This window comes from Tasmannia lanceolata, unplaced genomic scaffold (assembly GCF_043159265.1).
Source record: "Tasmannia lanceolata isolate RefF3 unplaced genomic scaffold, GAP_Taslan_0.1 ptg000019l, whole genome shotgun sequence".
NCBI classification, from domain to species: Eukaryota; Viridiplantae; Streptophyta; class Magnoliopsida; order Canellales; family Winteraceae; genus Tasmannia; species Tasmannia lanceolata.
The window spans coordinates 8,342,398-8,361,242 of record NW_027518696.1 but is presented as its reverse complement, the minus strand read 5'-3'; the positions used below and the strand labels follow the sequence as shown (position 1 = coordinate 8,361,242).

General features: G+C 39.9%; 2 protein-coding genes across 2 annotated transcripts; both read right to left on the bottom strand.

The window, feature by feature from the left end:
* Positions 1-1,244: 1,244 nt before the first annotated feature.
* On the bottom strand, positions 1,245-9,676 carry LOC143852771 (uncharacterized). The gene is made up of 3 exons (XM_077362363.1): positions 7,705-9,676; positions 7,303-7,603; positions 1,245-2,726 (listed from the first exon to the last, which is right to left on the bottom strand). The coding sequence occupies exons 1-3, from the start codon at positions 9,296-9,298 to the stop codon at positions 1,715-1,717; spliced, it is 2,907 nt and encodes a 968-aa protein (XP_077218478.1). The 5' UTR covers positions 9,299-9,676; the 3' UTR covers positions 1,245-1,714.
* A 1,650-nt stretch (positions 9,677-11,326) lies between these two features.
* Positions 11,327-16,144, bottom strand: LOC143853487 (LEAF RUST 10 DISEASE-RESISTANCE LOCUS RECEPTOR-LIKE PROTEIN KINASE-like 2.2). Its single transcript, XM_077363275.1, has 3 exons — positions 15,238-16,144; positions 12,761-12,793; positions 11,327-12,667 (listed from the first exon to the last, which is right to left on the bottom strand). The coding sequence occupies exons 1-3, from the start codon at positions 16,004-16,006 to the stop codon at positions 11,514-11,516; spliced, it is 1,956 nt and encodes a 651-aa protein (XP_077219390.1). The 5' UTR covers positions 16,007-16,144; the 3' UTR covers positions 11,327-11,513.
* Between the last annotated feature and the right edge of the window lie 2,701 nt (positions 16,145-18,845).

The window sequence follows — 18,845 nt, the reverse complement described above, 5'->3', positions numbered from 1 at the left end:
TGGTCGGTCTCTTCTCTTTCCAGTTAAATACATTAGATTTGGATGTGCCAAGTAAAGAAAATTGATACATATATGATTTATAACAAAAAATAAAAAAATGGCAAAAATACCATCGATCCATCGGTTCGGTTCGGTTTTTCCGGTTGAAATTTTTCCTAGACCGTGACCGAACCGATCCAAACGGTTTATGGAAAACCGAAACCGTGACCGAACCAATGCCACTAAAAACCGAACCGAACCAAACCGAAAGGCCCTGTTCGGTTCGGTTCATCAGTTTAGGCGGTTAAATGTGCAGCCCTAACACGTTCTGCATCAAAAGTTTAAGTATAAATGACAATACACACATAAACCATATAAAAACTCCAAAATATGAGTTGAAATTTTAGGTTCCTCCTTATATCTTTCAAAAAAAAAAAAAAGTTTAACCATAAATGATTCAACAACACCTAATCCAACCAAGAGTTTAAGCTCTTGGAGTAATTTGTTGTTTTCCAAGCATCACCCAGAAACCAGCTATCATTCACTACTCTAGAATAGTGGTAGCGAGGAATAGCTATCCCCATACCGAACGGCCCTATTAATGTTGCCATATGTACCAAAATAGGGTATGTTTGACATTTATTGAAAAAGACATGGATATTCTTTTTTTTTAATGAAAATATCGTTATTTTAGGACAGGAATAGACCATTTCATAAAGATAGCAGTTAATTTCAAAACTTTTAATGAGCACTTGACCCTGTTCTAATAGAAATAATGAATCCATGAAGCCCCATCATCGGCAATACATGAAGACATGAAGTTATTCAAACTAAATTCCCTACATTCTATTAAGAACAGTAGAATTTACAGTATACATAAGCATTTGCAGATTTATAACATTGATAATTATCTCTTTTCTTCTTCTAATGCCTGCTTAGTTCTAATTTCGAGATTGACAAAGAACTGTTCACAATAGTGGCATCCTTCATGTATCACTGTAGGGAAAAAAATAGGATATTCCATGCCCTCAGGCATCCCATAAACCGTGCCAAATGGCAATTTTTATTTCTTTGCTGACAGTAAAACAACCAATTATGTTTCATCACTCTAGATTACAAAGTAGAAAAATTTATAAAATAGTATTTGAACAGAAAGGTTAATAAGCATGGAGACAACTATTAGCTGTGAAATTGCCTTTATTTTTTCGTGCTGTGGTGGAACCCAATTTAGTTTTAATAACTAACATTGTACAGAAAGCAAAGCATAATAAAAACAATCAATCAGAAAGCTGTTCCAAAAAGTAGTACAATTACTAACACATTATCTAAACTAACACCAGATTGACCCGAGGTTAATAGATATGAAGTTTAAACTCTTTATTACAAGTTGATATCAGTTTTAATACCCTGCCTGGTATAAAATATTTAAGGGGAGTAATTAACAGTAAATCCATCATCTGAAGTAACTAAACAAACTTGGCTTTACTGCTCGTATTGCATTGCCATCATCAACCTATCTCAAAGAGAAGGTCCGGACTACCCTCGTTTTACCAGTGTTCTTTCATTCACCAATGCAGGAGAATAGAAAACATCCCGACTGTCCATTCAGACTGATGGTCGTTTTACCAGTGTTCTTTCACCAAAACAAGCACTTGCTGTGACCACTCAAATTTCTATCATTAAGTGTCCTCGGAGGTGTTAATAACTTCATTTACATCAGTCCCACATCAGAATTCTACTCTAATAAGAGCGCAAATTCAAGATTCTGCAACACATCTCTCATTGTAGGTCTGTCAATGCCATAGTCAGACACACATTTCTCAGCTGTCTCTACAAACTTTGTGAGGCTCTTGGGATTGATCTTTCCTTTGAGATAAGGATCGATAATATTCTCAATGGTTCCTTCATTTTTGCTATGCACAGCCCACTCTGCAAGACTAACCTGTTTGTTATGAAGGGTTGGATCAATCGCAGGCCGTGCACACAAGACCTCGAAAAGAACGACACCAAACGAATAAACATCAGATTTCACTGTCAATTGCTGTCTTCTGACATACTCTGGATCCAGATATCCAAAAGTACCTTTGACAAGTGTACTAACATGGGTATTACTGAAATCTACATGCTTTTTTGACAGCTTCGACAGCCCGAAATCACAAAGTTTAGCAACCAAGTTCTCATCCAGGAGAATGTTAGTAGTCTTCACATCCCTGTGAATGATTGTGTACTCTGTACCCGTATGGAGGTAGTGTAGCCCCCTTGCAGCTCCAATGCAAATGTCCAACCTCTGCTTCCATGAGAGAGGAGGCTTCTTGTTCTTATACAGATGCTGCCTTAGATTTCCGCACATCATGTACTCATAAACCAAGATCATCTCATTCCTTTCATTACAGTATCCAATCAACGAAACCAAATTCTTCTGTCTTAGAATATGAAGTGCTTCAATTTCTGACAGGAACTCAAGACGACCTTGTTCTGAAGATGCTTGTAATCTTTTCATAGCTACTGTAGTCCCTCCAATAACTCCTTTATAGACCGTTCCAAAACCTCCACGTCCAATAACAAAGGCACTGTTGAAGTTATTCGTACCCTGTTTTATCTCAGCAAATGAGATGGCAATACCAAGATATCTTGGATTCACATGTAGTTCCTCCACGGTTTGATCGCCCACTGCTATTGCCTCAAGAAATTGTGTATTCTTTGTTTTCTTCTTCCAAAAGAAGATTGACTTGTTGAATAACCATTTCCTGCATAGAATGAACAAGATCAGAACCCTTTGTCCATTCGAACAGAACTTTCAGTAACCAATGCCTATGTAAGCAATAAAGTAGGAGAGTGAATTAAGAGTGGCTTGAACGTAAATTCAGCCCTGGGCATCTTTGAAAGAATTTGATAGGTTCTTTCTAAAGAAGATGGAATCAAAACCTGCTTTTAGCAAGGTCAAATGTGATGCACAGGTAAAATAAATAAATCAACAGCTACCTGACATGCTAATAAAAGAGCACGGATATTAGAGGTGGACAAATAAAATGCTCTGGTTTCAAAACGTATAGAATTTTCTTCTTTTCATTTTTGTTTGAGGATAAAAATCTATTAAAAACATAAAAAAAATTATGCGGGTCAGAGATTGCCCCTCCATAAGAAGGGTTCTACAGACCCCATCGTTGGCCAACAGTCAGGTACTTGGTTCGCCTCTCTATGAAGTAAAAACATGACCAAAAGTAAAATGACCGGCCCTTGCAAGCTTAACTATCACGTTAACAAGTAACCCAAATGCAATGGTCCCCTACTATTCCCAATCTCCAGCAAACTCTGTTCTGAGGATTGCCTTCAACCAGCAGGCGCCCATCAAACAGGAGTAGAAGGTCCTCAATCCCATCAATAGTGCCCTCACATCCACTTCATTAGAACCTGAACGTCTGAAAAGATTCATGTATTCCCACAAGCTTTCTCACTTATGTTACCTCTATTCCTGCTGATCTGGGTTCCCAATGAACGTCCATCTTTGATGGATTTGATTGGACCTCTCTCTCCATTTTCCTGCATATATATATATTTTTTGAATGGCAAAGGGGGACATCCATTTTCCTCCATTTTCCTGCATAAATTAAATATGAAGACACCCCAAAACTCCTTTCCGCAGGGCCCAGCTCATAATGAGATATTGATCTCCCAAATAAACCTCCTTAGAGACCTGCTTGCATCCTTGAACACACACCTATAAGAGTCGGGTCGGATTTCAGGTTTCAGTTTTCTTCTTTAAACCCGACCCCCGAGATTGGGTCAGATTTTTCAACTCAAACCGGACCCAACCCAAGACCCATGATTTCTAAACCTGACCCATGTTATTTTCAGGTCGGGTCGATGCGCGTCGGGTAAAACCCGACCCAAGTTGCAACTTTACATAATAGCACATCTTTTAAACAATGATCTATTCAAAACCTTATCCCCTCCCCCCTCCCTAACTGATACCTAATCTCAGAAAAGAAAAGTGCACTCCTAATAAAAAAAACAACCGCCATGATCTTGAACCTTTATTTTTATCGAGCGCTGGACACTCCCACCCCTCCCCACATATCCCTACTATAACTTTCGTCCTAAGGGGCATCTTTCTACTGTCCAAATCTCAAAAAACACTTTCCCAACTACGCTTTTTTTCTCAATACAATCCCTAAACATTCTTCCTTCGTCTTACAGACCTTCCACTTCACCACGTGCTAAGTCTTCTCCCATCTTCGTTACCTTTGGGTGACTACTTATTATGTGCTGGAATGTGATCCTGTTGAGCTGTAGTAGGAAGGAGTTTTTTTGGAATGTTATCCTGGATGAGGAAGCCCTCTTTGTCAGATTACAAATTGTCAATAAGATAAACAGGAAGCCCTCTTTGTTGGACAACAAATTGCCATCAATAACTTTGTTAATCTACAGATCGAGGGTGACTTAGCGAAGATGATCAGGTCCCCTATCAGCAAAGCCCGCACAGCGTGGGGCACTTATAACCGATCATGGTTGTGCTTCGGATTTTTCCCATCTATCTCGGTTGACGGCCATTCATACTTAACAGGAGGGAGTTCTCCAAAGAACTGGCCGGCAAGAAAAGCAACAACGTGAAAGGAAAACAGGTTCTGGTAAAATTATCTACGAAAGACGACCATTTTATTAGCTAAAAACAACATAATTCCTCTTTTTTGTATGCAGGGACCTCTTTTGCTGGTTAATAGATCCTTTTTTGTGACCAAAATGAAACACTTTTTGGCTACTAATACCCCATCCAAGATTTGTCTACCCTACACAAAAGCTCCTTGATTGATGGAATAGCCTCTCCTATCACCTTCTTCAACCTAAGGGCAAGAGTCCTGGATAAGATTTTGTATGAGCTACCACTCAAACTTAATTTTAAAGTCATTGACCTCCCCAACACCTTCCCTTTTGGAAATAATGACACAAAGGTCGTCCTGGCATCTCTGTAAATGTGCACTACTAAGAAAGTACATATCACATTCATAAGGACACCCTTACTTCATCCCAAATTTTCTTGATAAAACACCAAAGTGAAATTGTTTGGGCCAGAAGCTTTATAGGCATCCTTTTTTTTCAAAGATCTCATTCCTCACTCTCTCCTCAAAAGCATGCTCAAGCCAATCTGTCGACTTTTTTTCTTTTGAAGTGATAGGAATGATTTTATTAACGAGAAAAGTGGAAGAAACCCAGACGACAGATATGGTCAATACATGGAGAACCACAATACCAAGGGTACAATCCTCTCTAGGAGGGAGAAAAAAAACAATCTCAAGCCTCGCTCTAACAACCCCTTCTATGGCAAGCCTGTCTGCATCTGAATTGTCAACTCTTCTTTCATGCTCGAAGGAGATGGACGATCCTTCCATCCGATCCTTGATCACATTTATCAATGAGAAAACCTCCGGGTATGGGAAGGACCCTTGGAGCCATTTTATGACATTAAGGGAATCCCCTCTAATACTAGGTTATCCAAGAGCCTAGGTTCTATAAGCCTAAGCCCTTGAAGCACTTCTCTAATCTCCACCTCATTTGAGTCCACCGTAGCCATAGATGTCACCCCCTGACTATCTCTAATGAGACCTCCTATTCCAGCAGGCTCAGAATTGCCCAAACTTGGCACGTCGAAGTTTAGCTTTAATTTGGCTAGCTCCGGCGGAATCCACCTACTATTTAATACCTGCACCCATGGTTTCAAGTTTCGGTCCTCACGGAAACCAAAATTTCGGTAATTTCGGCCGAAATTTCAGGAAAATATTAAATAATGAATAAAATCCAGATTTTTGGTAAAATTCCTTAAATTTCGAACCGAAATTTCGAAAATTTGCAATGTTTCTGGTTTACCCGATTTCGGTTTCAACCAAAACCCCGAATTTCAGTTTTCGGTCAAAATTTAAAACCATGCCAGCCCCGCACCTGCTAATTGCTCATGCAAATTTCCTGCTTATCTGAGCTCTATGTAAAGGCCTTCCAAATGAATGCTTTGGATCACGCCAAAAAATATGGGACCCATGTGTTTGTGGCACTCTAGCTCATATATATATATAGAGAGAGAGAGAGAGAGGAAACTGTTGGTGCGCTTAAGCTCCCCAATCACATGGGTCCCACATTTTTTGTGGTGATCCAAACCATTCATTTGCAAGGCCTTATCATAGATAGGGTGTGTACCAAAAATCAGCTCCATAGGATCATCCTAACCCCTCCATTTGTGGAGGACAAAAATGGGCAGATTTGTAGACAAACACTGTCTGTCCATTTTGTCCTCCACAAATGGAGGGGTTAGGATGATCCTATGGAGCTGATTTTTGGTACACACCCTATCCATGATAAGGCCTTTCAAATGAATGCTTTGGATCATCCTAACAAAGTGGGCCCCCATGTGATTGGGCGCTTAAGCGCACCATAAGTTTGGTGAGCTTAAGCGCACCAACAGTTTCCTCATATATATATATATATATATATATAGAGAGAGAGAGAGAGAGAGAGTTAAGTGAAGCTACACATACGTGTAGCTAACTTAGCTACACCGACGGCTTAAAATACAGTGGGCCCACATTGTTTGGGTGATCCAAACCATTCATTTGATAGGCCCTCACATTGATAGGGTGTGCCCAAAAAATCAGCTCCATTGGATGATCCCAACCCTTCAAACTATAGAGGCAAAAATGGACAGATTTGTGAAGGTTTTTACACGTCCATTTTTGCCTCAACAAATCGTAGGGTTGGGATGATCCTATGGAGCTGATTTTTTAGGCACACCCTATCTATGTGAGGGCCCATCAAATGAATGGTTTGCATCACCGAAACAATGTGGGGCCCACTGTATTTTAAGGCGTCGGTGTAGCTAAGTTAGCTACACGTATGTGTAGCTACACTTTTCTCATATATATATATATATATATATACACACACACACACACACACACACACACACACACACACAAATGGAGGGGTTATATATATATACACACACATGTGTGTGTGTATATATGTGTGTGTGTATATACACACACACACACACATATGTATGTATATATCTGTGTGTGTGTGTGTGTGTGTATATATATATATATATATATATATATATATATATATATATATATATATGTGTGTGTGTGTGTGTGTGTGTGTGTGTGTGTGTGTGTATATACACATATATGTGTGTGTGTGTGTATATATATATATATATATACACACACATATATGTGTGTGTATATAAATATATATATACACACACACATACATATACACACTCCATGGAAAGTAATTGCAAAGTGATTCTAACAAAGTTAATCTTCAGCATACCTCCTATGAGTTTTCTTTCCCTGATTTCGCTTATTTGTAATGTTTATCATCTCCGTGAAAACCCGTGTGGATTCTTGTGAATGCTCAAGCAGCTGTGGACAGCTTTGAAATTCTTTCCTGCCCAAGACTTCCTCTTCTCCTCCTTTTTCTAAAAGGCATTGAGTCTTTTCTTCATTTCTGTCATCCGCAACCTGCTTACTCAAGGTTTTTGAAACCCATGGATAGTCTTTTGTTATTTGAATGAATGTTTCATTCATTATTAATGAACTGGTAAAGGTCCCGCCAAACTGCACTTTACCTGCTAAAGGGGAAAAAAGAGAGGAAAAACTAGTGAATCTGAAAAACATGGTCCAGTGGTCAGCACAATTAAACATGCTATGCTGCTCTCATTTAATTTCTTACCCTTGTTCTTGCGTGTTTGAACTTTCAGACAATCTTCATAATATTTTTCCATTGCTGCTGCAAGAGTAACTCGATTTGATGGTGGTTGAGAAGAAGCCTCTATGATAGGCTTTGTGTTTCCTTCATTACCTGGAATTGTTTGGCAAGCTTGAGCATGCTTAGACCGGCTATTTTCTACCTCCGTAGAAGAGACAGAAGACTTTACTTCCCTGCATTCCTCTTCAGAGTGCCCATCTTCTTTATTTTCGGAATTTGTTGTCTTTTCTAAATAATTAGCTGTCACAACATCGGAAGCCTCTATGATAGGCTCTGTGTTTCCTTCATTATCTGGAATTGTTTGGCAAGCTTGAGCATGCTTAGACCCGCTATTTTCTACCTCCATAGAAGAGACAGAAGATTTTACTTCCTTGCATTCCTCTTCAGAGTGCCCATCTTCTTTATTTTCAGAATTTGTCGTCTTTTCTTGATAATTAGCTGTCACACCATCCCTTGTATTGATGTTGCAGATCTTTGTGGAATGCCCTCGCTGATGGCAGTTCAAACAGTATGAAGGCAGCTTCTCATAGTGTATATATTGCCAGAATCCTCTTCGTCCCACTCCAATCCATATTCGATGAGGTAGCTCTTTCAAAAGATCGACTTCCACACAGACTCGTGCAACATTGGTTCGGGATAGAATTCTTGTAGGACGATCAATTGTGAGGACTCTTCCAACTAGAGATGCTATATCAGTCAACACATCTTCTTGGAAGAAAACCACACGAAGGTAAGGGAGTGCAATCCAAACTGGAGCCAAAGAGGGTTCGCCTTGTCCTTGCACTGGATGGAAAGCAGGAGTCCATTTAAAGACCTTCATCAGATGTCCATTAATCAACCATCTACCTCTCGTCCATATATAGAGCATATCAGATACATTGTCTAACCTAATGAAAACATGGTGACGATCTAGTAAGGTAACAGAACAACTGCCTCTGAGTTTCCATTTCTTACCCAACCATTCTCTTATCTGGGTCAATCCTGGCCATGAGTGAGGGAACTTCCCCACAAGGCAATATTTAAATTTCTCAGCATTTGCATTGATAACAGACTCATCGAAACAAATAGCAGGCTCACCACCGTAAACGGAAATATTCGGAGAAGGAATCTTAAACGCGTTCTTCTCATCCTTTGTTTCCTTCCTATAATACCCAGTGCTTCGATTTCTTCGGACAGCCTCCAAATAGGATATGGGTGATTGAGTGCCTGAAGGCTTTGGATGGTTGAAATCAGAAGAAATATCAGATGCAGAATCCTGCTGATCTTCAATTCCTTTCTGACACCCATTTCTTGGATTCCTCTTGTGAGCTTTAAGAATGGGCTGATTTACTGAAGGTTTTGAATCATTGCCCAAAGGAGGAAAATCTTCATGATGAGATATGGTGGGGTGTTTATTATCAGAATAGAAGGTTTGAATCACCCACTTTTTAGTAGACTCATTTCCATTTTGACCATTTTGACTAACTGGTTTCCACTGTAAGTTCTTCTCCTTCATGTTCATAGAGGGCTTCTTCTGGAATTTCCCATCCCCAACCTTAATTCCATGAAACTCTTCCATGGAATGAAAATCAAAACACCCTAATTAAGAACCACAAAAACCGACCCCCATATTTTTTTTATCGTTTGCAGATATCCCATACCAAACACGAAACAAAATTTTCTTGGAAGGTCTAAAGGGTATCAGGATCAATTACTTCAGAGCTCGATACTAGCTTTTCCGACTACTTGACGTGACTAATGGATTAGGGTTTCATCACCAATCTCTTTTCCAAACCCCAAGTGGGGTTTCAACTCTGTATCATATTCTTCCATGTTAAAGGCTTCTGTATCAATTAGAAAGTAACAAAAGACCTGAGCTTCTCCCAGAAGGAAATCGCCTGGAAATGGAGATGAAGGAGAAAGAAAGCAGATTATAGCATAAAAATGAAGTTGCCTGTACCCCTGAAACGTTTTTCTTTTCTTTGCCTTCAAAACTTAACGGGTCGTTGAAGGTAGGGGTGAGCATTATTCGGTTACAACCGAATTACCGCACAGAGCCGAACCGAACCGGTTCGATTTTTTTCCATTTCGGTTCGGTTTCGGTTAGTTTTTTTGGAAATTCAGTTATTTGGTTTCGGTTTCGGTTATCTAAAAAAAATTCGGTTAACCGAAATAATGGATGAAACCATTTTTTTTCCCCATAAAAAAATTGCTTTATGTGCACTCCGTGGGATGATCAAAACCATCCATTTGATTGATCACAACTTAATTAGGTTGTGCTCAAAAAATCATTCTGATCGGATGATCCTAGCCCTCCAATCCAAGCCAAAATTTAACTTTTTTCCCTCTTTTCTTCTCACAATTCGGTTATTCGGTTATAACCGAATTTGTAATCGGTTCGGTTTCGGTTCGAATTTTGGGAAACCGAAATAAATTCGGTTTTAACATTTCGGTTTTTGCGGTTCGGTTTTAACCGAATAACCACCCCTAGTTGAAGGGGGGATTTTATTCGTCAAAGATGGGAGGGGGGTGGAAATATCATTTCCCCAAAAGATTATGGTCCTACTGTTTCACCAATGGGAACGGACCAAATCATTCATATGTGGAGCTCTATGACTAGTCTCGATCGATTAGGACTTAGATTGTTGCCATGAAGTGATATATTCTCCCCCTTTTCTTCCCCGACCCACCCCTCTAGTGTATAACCTCGTTTTATATCAGATAGGGTTCCCAATATCTCGACGAAGGCCTGCAAAGAATCATAAGGTCCTAAGTGGGGGCCCGCCTAGGTATGTGACTAGGTGGGACCCAGCTTGGTATGGGACAAGTTTAAAGGACCTTGCCTAACCCGAACCTTTGGCATATTGGTAAGGTATGTGCGGCCACACAAGGTTAGATAGAATTAAAAATGAAGACATCCGTAAAAAGGTGGGGGTGGCAACAATTGAGGAGAAGATGAGAGAGCACCGCTTAAGATGGTTTGGGCATATCCAATATCGGCCTTTGGATGCTCCAGTGAGAAGAAGTGACTCATACCAAGTTGATGGAGTAAAAAGAGGTAGGGGCAGACCAAAAACGACTTAGGTAGAAACAGTGAAGAAAAACTTGATGGCTAAGAACATAACAGAGTACCTTGGATATATAGAAGAGAATAGAAGAAAATGATCCATGTAGACAAACCCAACTAGTGTCAGGATTAGACTAAGTCAATTTGAGCCGGATAGATTCTTTTACCTTCTTCATGAAAATTTTCTAAAGGATTCATTAGCTGACCCCAACTAATTTGGGGCAGAGGCTTAGTTGAGTTGAGTTTTTTGCTAGGCAGATGGGAATTTATTAACGATTTGTGGTACCCTACTTTTGCTTGTCGTTTCATGCTTTTTGGTTTCTTGAAACCCAAGGTCGATTAGAGACTTTTTTTTTGACAAGTTCATTGTGGGATTCTACCATACTTAATGCTGTTTTGCAATCTCACTTTCATCAAGCATCTTTCAAAACATTGTTCCTTTTTTATACCTTTTTCACATCAATGTAAATTAACTAAACATTAACACCTTCATCGCCTCAAAACTTACAGTGGAGAACTTTCAAACTACAACAAAATATATGAGTACAAACATCCCAGCCATAATAATTACTGGCCTGCAAAACGGCCAGTGGAAACATAAAATGGCTTTATCAAAGTCGTTCATTTTCAAGCCATGGGCACTTTGGACCAATCAATCAAAACAATTTTGGCCCACCGCATATTCACAATTACAACAGTTGAGTTCATTCAATAGGTTCACAACATTTCATCCTTCTTGTTGAATAATTGAGGATACATTGTCATCTGCTGGAGAAGAACCTTCATGTAGCACTAAAGGAGAAGATGGAAAAGGCTTAGGAGGGATTGGCAAGCCTTCAATGCTCCCTTCCAACAATTCCAACACTTTAAACATCGAAGGTCGATTCGTCGGCTCCATCTGTATGCACCATAAACCAACCAAGATCATCTTCTTTGCAACCTCTACCTCTTCACCAGTATCAAATTCTCCTAGTCCTATATCTCCCTGTTGGTCAATACGCCTATAAATCCAATGTGGGAAATATATTTCACTAGCATTCTCTACTGTCACATCAATGTTCTTTCTCCCCCCAACCATTTCTAAAATCATCATTCCATAGCTGTAAACATCTGACTTATAAGAGACACCCCCAAAGTTCCTACAGTATACTTCTGGCGCAATATAACCCGCCGTCCCTCTAGCACCAAGCATCGATACTGTACTGGCATTCGTCGGGCATAGCTTAGCTAGACCAAAGTCCGATATCTTTGGACAAAAATTTTGGTCTAGAAGAATGTTATGAGGTTTTATGTCAAAATGTAAAATCCTCATACTACATCCTCGGTGTAAGTAGTCGAGCCCTCGAGCAATTCCAAGCGCGATTTGGTATAGTTTTTCCCATCCCAAAGGTTGCAATGTTCTTGGTTTCTCATCATAGATGAACTTCTCAAGCGATCCATTAGGCATGAACTCATAGACAAGAGCTCTTTTGGAGCCTTCAAAACAGAAACCTAGAAGACTAACAATGTTAACATGGGAAGTCCGTCCGATACTGGCGACCTCGTTGATGAATTCTTCTCCAGTACACTTAGCCTCACTTAGGACCTTAACAGCGACTAGACGGCCGTCGGGGAGCTTGCCTTTGAACACGCCACCATAACCTCCTTGGCCTAATTTATCAGTGAAATTGTTGGTCATCTTCCTAAGATCTGAGTACTTGAATCTTTTTGGAGTGAGGGCTTCATAACTCTCTAAGAACTCTTTCACCATTCTAGTGTTCTGTCTTCCCTTCATCCATAAGGAGATTGGGTTCTGTAAAGAAAATCTCTTTAAGTAGAGGATAAAAAGGATTAGTAGTACTGCTGCCATTAGAGTGGAAGTGATGATCGCAATCAATGCACCTGTGAGTAAACAAGAGTGGGGATTAAACCTATGTGTGTTGGGAATCAATGAACAGTTTTAGAATGCAGGTTGCTGTGGGTTTGGAGATATACCAGTGGATAATTTTGCTGAAATTGAACCTTCATCTGTGCAAGATAGAGATAGGAAAAAATGAGAAACAATGGCTAGTATACTGCAGAAATGCTGCATGTGACATAAGTGATGACAAAAGAAACACAACATTTCTGTTATAAAAAAGGGTATTATGTAGAATAGAGGACTCTTTGTCACAAAATCAAAATTCCCACACCTCTAAGGGGCCGTTTGGATACTCGGATTTTAGAATCCGGGGTTTCTTCAAAATTGTAGCTAAGAGACGAGAGAAGAAGCGGACCAGCCGTCGTTTTTTACTTCTCGCCCTTCTTTCCATGATTCTCCCATATTTCCAGGTTTTAGAAATCTCAGGTTGCATGAGAGATTTTTAAAACGAGAAGTTCTCACTTAAAATCCAAGTAACGCTGTGAGGACAGCATACAACAGCTTGATCATAAACCCTCTTTTACACTGTTTTCAAACTAAAAACCTGGATTCTAAAATCCGCGTATCCAAACGGCCCTAAGTATTCGAACTTCTCCGTTTATTTTAAACTCCTCTATTTGGCTGTTGACAAAGTCTCACAGCTAAACAGCCACCAATAATTGGAAAGTTTAAGGGCCTCTTTACAAATCTTGAAAAATAATGTGCACATACACAAATGGCTTTGAAGTTGAATATTATATATTTGCAAATTAAGAATATGGTTATAATAGTTTTACAAATATATAATTAATGACATCCAAAGATAATTTAATGTGCCATTCGCCAATAAGGGGACTGATAAATCGACTCCCTAATATCTTAAATCAACTCCCTATGTGTCTTTCTCTCTCTACTGTTTCTCTCTCCACTTTCTCTCTCTAATCCAGAGGAGAGAGAAAGACACATGGGAGTCGATTTAAGATATTTGGGAGTCGATTTATCACTGCCCTAATATTAAATTAAAATCAGGTAAATGATATTTCCACCCATTTTTATTTTTCTTGAAAACGACTGCCTTCCTACTCGGTTTGGTTTGACTTTCCTAATATCTTAAATCGACTCCCCATGTGTCTTTCTCTCTCCACTGTTTCTCTCTCTAATCCAGAGGAGAGAGAAAGACACATGGAGTCGATTTAAGATATTTGGGAGTCGATTTATCACTGCCCTAATATTAAATTAAAATCAGGTAAATGATATTTCCACCCATTTTTATTTTTCTTGAAAACGACTGCCTTCCTACTCGGTTTGGTTTGACTTTCCTAATATCTTAAATCGACTCCCCATGTGTCTTTCTCTCTCCACTGTTTCTCTCTCCACTTTCTCTCTCTAATCCAGAGGAGAGAGAAAGACACATGGAGTCGATTTAAGATATTTGGGAGTCGATTTATCACTGCCCTAATATTAAATTAAAATCAGGTAAATGATATTTCCACCCATTTTTATTTTTCTTGAAAACGACTGCCTTCCTACTCGGTTTGGTTTGACTTTCGACTCATACTAAAGAGACAGACAAAGGAATGGGGTGCAAATAGTGGAAAACGGGGTGCAAAAAAGTAGTAGACATCTCCCTTAGTCTCGGTTTCTTACCACGTAACTGGGGTAAATTTTGTTTTAGGCTCATTTTTAAGTTTACGTAGAAAGAAACAGAAAGATAATCATAATTGCAATTAAGGACAAATAATATTAAATAACAAATTTAGATGATATTTGCACCCCTTTTATTTGTCTTGTCTTGGAAACAACTGCACTTCCACTCTTTTTCGTTTGACTTTTCCTGAAAGTTTGACTCGTATTAAATGAAAAGACAAAGACATTGGGTGCAAATGGTCGAAAAGGGGTGCAAATATCATCTCCCTTAAAATAATCTAAATTGACTAATCTTGATGGTATTCAGAGAGCCCTAATCCTCCATTCCTCCGCCATCTAGTTGTTTCAGGATCCATACATGACATTGCCATGAAAAGGAAATGGTACATTAATATAATAGGAGAAATTATAAGGTGCACGGCCTTGCATGGACGTGCAGCCCAACAATACATTGGTTCCCACATTTTTTGGGTGATCCAAACCGTTCATTTGCATGGGCACTGACATAGATAGGGTTAGCCCAGAAATTTTTTTGGGTGATCCAAATCTTCTCCATAGGATGATCCTAACATGGAGAAGATTTTCTGGGTAACCCCTTATCTATTATGTCAGGGCTTAAGAAATGAATGGTTTCGATCGCCCGAACAGTGTGGCCCCACTGTATATTTGGGCTGCACATGCATGGCCGGTCGGCTCATATAATAGAAGGATGGCAATATCAAAAGGGGAGTGATAAATCGACTCCCCAAATTGATAAATCGACTCCCCATGTGTCTTTTTCTCTCCTCTAGGTTAGAGAGAGAAAGAGGAGAGAGATAGACACATGGGGAGTCGATTTATCCATTGGGGGAGTCGATTTATCACTGCCCTATCAAAATAGTAGTTACCAAAGCTCATTCAGTAGTTCAGAGTTCAGACAACTTACTTGAGTCCAAATAAGGAGAGAGATCAGTAGACCGATTATTAGTAAAGAACGCCTTGTTGGAGTACCTCAAAAAACAACCCCAATCTGCCGCCCTCGCATCGGAATCCGGCAAACACCTCTGTATATTAACACAAGCACGGTTCAAGCAATCCTCACACCCCAATTCGCTCAGCGTCGGCACACACTGAGCCACCCCATACACACCGTTAGCTGGAGTGGCCGCAAAATACCGATTCATTCTTGGCGTGGCCGCACATAGATCGGTCACCAACCCACGAACTGTAGTACTAAAACTGGGTCCATCCAAAACCCTACGATTCCCACAATACGTAACATTTCCGTTCTTCGTAGTTTGGTCGAAGAAATCGTAGGTGTCGTATCTCATACAGCATCCATCGTAGATGACTCTACCGCCGTTGGCTGGAGAACAGGTTTGGAGGTTGGAAGCCGCGGTGTCGAAGCAGGAGAGACAGTCGGAGAAGGAGAGGTAACGTCGGCATTGTGCGAGGGCGTACACGGGATCGGAGGGGGAGAGAGCCTGGGCTGTGGCATAGTATAAGTTTTGGGTGAGTTGGGATCTGATCTTTGATAAGACTGTGGTGAGATTTGATGAGAGGATGGATGGGTTTGTGGAATTGTATTGGCTGCAGTTTCTTAGTACAAGATTTGTTTGGGGGTCAGATGTTGCGGGTTTTGAGAAGATGAAGATGGAAATTGAAGAGAAGAAGAAGAAGAAGATGAAGCAGGAACTGGTTGTTTTGATTTGCATCTTCCTAGTTTCTGGGTTTCTGTCTGAGAGAGGGGAGGAAGAAGAAGAAGAAGAAAATGAGGAATGTTAGACTTTTGGAGGGGGGAGAAGAGTAAGTATGTATTGTGTTTATTGACTGAGTTTGTAGGTCAGAAGTTTGCTTGCATTTATGTTAATCTTTCAACGATCAACTCTTTAGAATAGAAAATAGAGAATGACTAGGAAGATAGTAGAGTCAGGATCAACTGTGAGCATCTATTCCGTATCCAAACTTAACGGTAGCCAAATTCGGTCCATTGGATCAATGTCCTAAGGTCCATCTGGATACAAATTGTGTCCATTGGATCGATATCCTATGATCCGAAATTATTTTGGATCCTAATCGGGATGTGCTAGATCCAAATGAGGGCAACTATGTACGAAAGTACCCTTCATATTTTCGTTCATTTACGTCTCAGTAAATGGTTTTTTTTTTTCATACTTAGAAACCCTACTCAAATCAACAAACAATATTTTATTTCCTCCGCTTTTTTGTTTTAATGAAGATTTTTGTTTTCAGTATCTAGATTCTTTTAGGGCTGCAACTCGGGTCGGGCGGGTCGGGTTCTGGAGAACCCAACCCTACCCGAGAAATATCTCGGGTCGGGTCGGGTTTTTTTTCGGAAAACCCACGATTCCCAAACCCGGCCCTACCCATGATAAATCTCAGGTCGGGTCGGGTCGGGTCGGGTCAGGTCAGGTTTTTTCACGTTGACGCAATTTTTTAAGCAAAACTCTTGTTTGGCAAGGCAACTCAACTCATAGAAGCAGAAATTACACTCATATTACACTTGAATCAAACAATGATGTAATTACACTCACATTACACTTGAATCAAACAATGCTGTAATCAAACAATGTTGTAATTACAATCAAACAATGCTGAATCAAACACTTGAATCAACTCAACTCATAGAAGCAGAAATTACACTCACATACAATAACAGTGGGTGCGTGGGTTTTCACTTCTAACTTTTAACTAACAATAGAAAAAAATGTACATACTATAACTTATGTAACTCGGGTCGGGTCAGGTCGGGCCCCTTCAAACCCGGCTCGACTCGAGATTCATGCGGGCATTTGAATGCTCAACCCGGCTCGACCCGAAACCCATGAAATCTGAACCCAACCCAGGCTATTTTCGGGCCGGGTCGATGCGGGTCGGGTAAAACCCGGCTCGAGTTGCAGCCCTAGATTCTTTCCTCTTCCCTCCCTTTAAGCATAAGCTCTAACTATGTACAACATAAGTAGGACACTAGCAGTGGCGGAGCCAGGATTTATGCATAAGGGAGGCAAGCTTATACAGGCTTATACATAAGGGGGGGCAGGCCTTCAAATTTTAAAGGAGCTGGGGGGCCTATTAAGGATTTGGCCCAACTCAACCGGGGCTACATATAGCTCCGCCCCTGGACACTAGGACCTAGGAAACTCTGATGGATAGTTCGATTCAAAACAGACCCAGACTCAGGAAGTATGATGAAAAATCACTTCAAAATACAGACTCTGTCCAAGACATCGATGGATCCATTGAGACCTCCCACTCTCCATGGTGGTAAATTTTAAGCTTGATCGAGACCCAGAATAAAAACAGGGCCAAATGTTGAGTTGGAGGAGTCTACGGTGACCCTTGGGAGTTTCAATACTTTCCCTTGTATGATAATTTTTGGTTATTTTTCTGCTATTTTGTTAATATTTTCTCTTGATTGTAAATAATTAATGTCAATTGTATATAGTTTACCAACTACAAAAAAGAAACATGGTCAATTCCTTGGATCCTAAACTAGAAATTTTTCATGGGAATGGCCTGTCTTCTAATTGTCACCGAATATCCCACCAAACAAGTCCCACGTGAGTAGTTAATCTAGATATAGTTGATTATATAGACCATAATGACATAACCCAGATTGCCATGGTCCCATGCCGATCCGACGGTTTATCTTTACTTGGCAGGTAGAAACATTATTCATTTAAGTCCGATCAAGATAAGAAACTATAATGGACCGGGCTTATGATCATTGGTCAGATCAACGAATTCAATCCACTCAAATGGCACACACCGATCCAAATAGTGGCTGTTGATAGTCAGAGTTTTTTTTTTGCATTTTTCTTCAATTTTCCATGAGCTTCCATTCAAAGATTCCTTTTATTCAATGGCCCCCCTTCCAGCCATTGAATGAAATTTAGTTTTGGAAGAAAAAAATTGAAGAGTAGGGAAAGGTTCATTTTAGAAGACGTGACCAACCGTGGAATTGACCAAATTCCCACATGCCACCTAACCGCGAATGAATGTCAACAGTTCCTAGGAGAAAATAATAATTCATAGGGAAATGATAAATGCGCCCCTTTTCATTACATGGGACAGCCAATTGCAGTGTACGTGGTAATCAAATCAGTTGAATCCTTCCCATGTTGAGTACAACAGCCCCTTTGCAGTCATAGATACACTGGGTGTCCCAAGTAATGAAAATGGGCGGATATATCATTTCCCTAATTCATAAACCAAATCATTTCCTTCTAGATGGTGGAAAATATAAAATGAGTGACCATGGAAAAAGGGTTGTGAATAGAACGAAAGAATTGTAAGATGGGTGGACTCTGATCGTTTTGTTAGAAAACCTATTTCTCATTCTCTCTAATATAATTGCATAAAGTATCGTTTCAAAGAGATCTTTCTCATGGTTGTAGGAGCAAACGATAAAAACATTCTCATATCTTCTTTGTGGTTCTAATGTAATATGTGGACACCTCTATAGATCGGAGGGTTAGATCATCACATGGAAGTGATTTTTTGGGGCTCAACCTATTTACGTTGTGGCCCAAC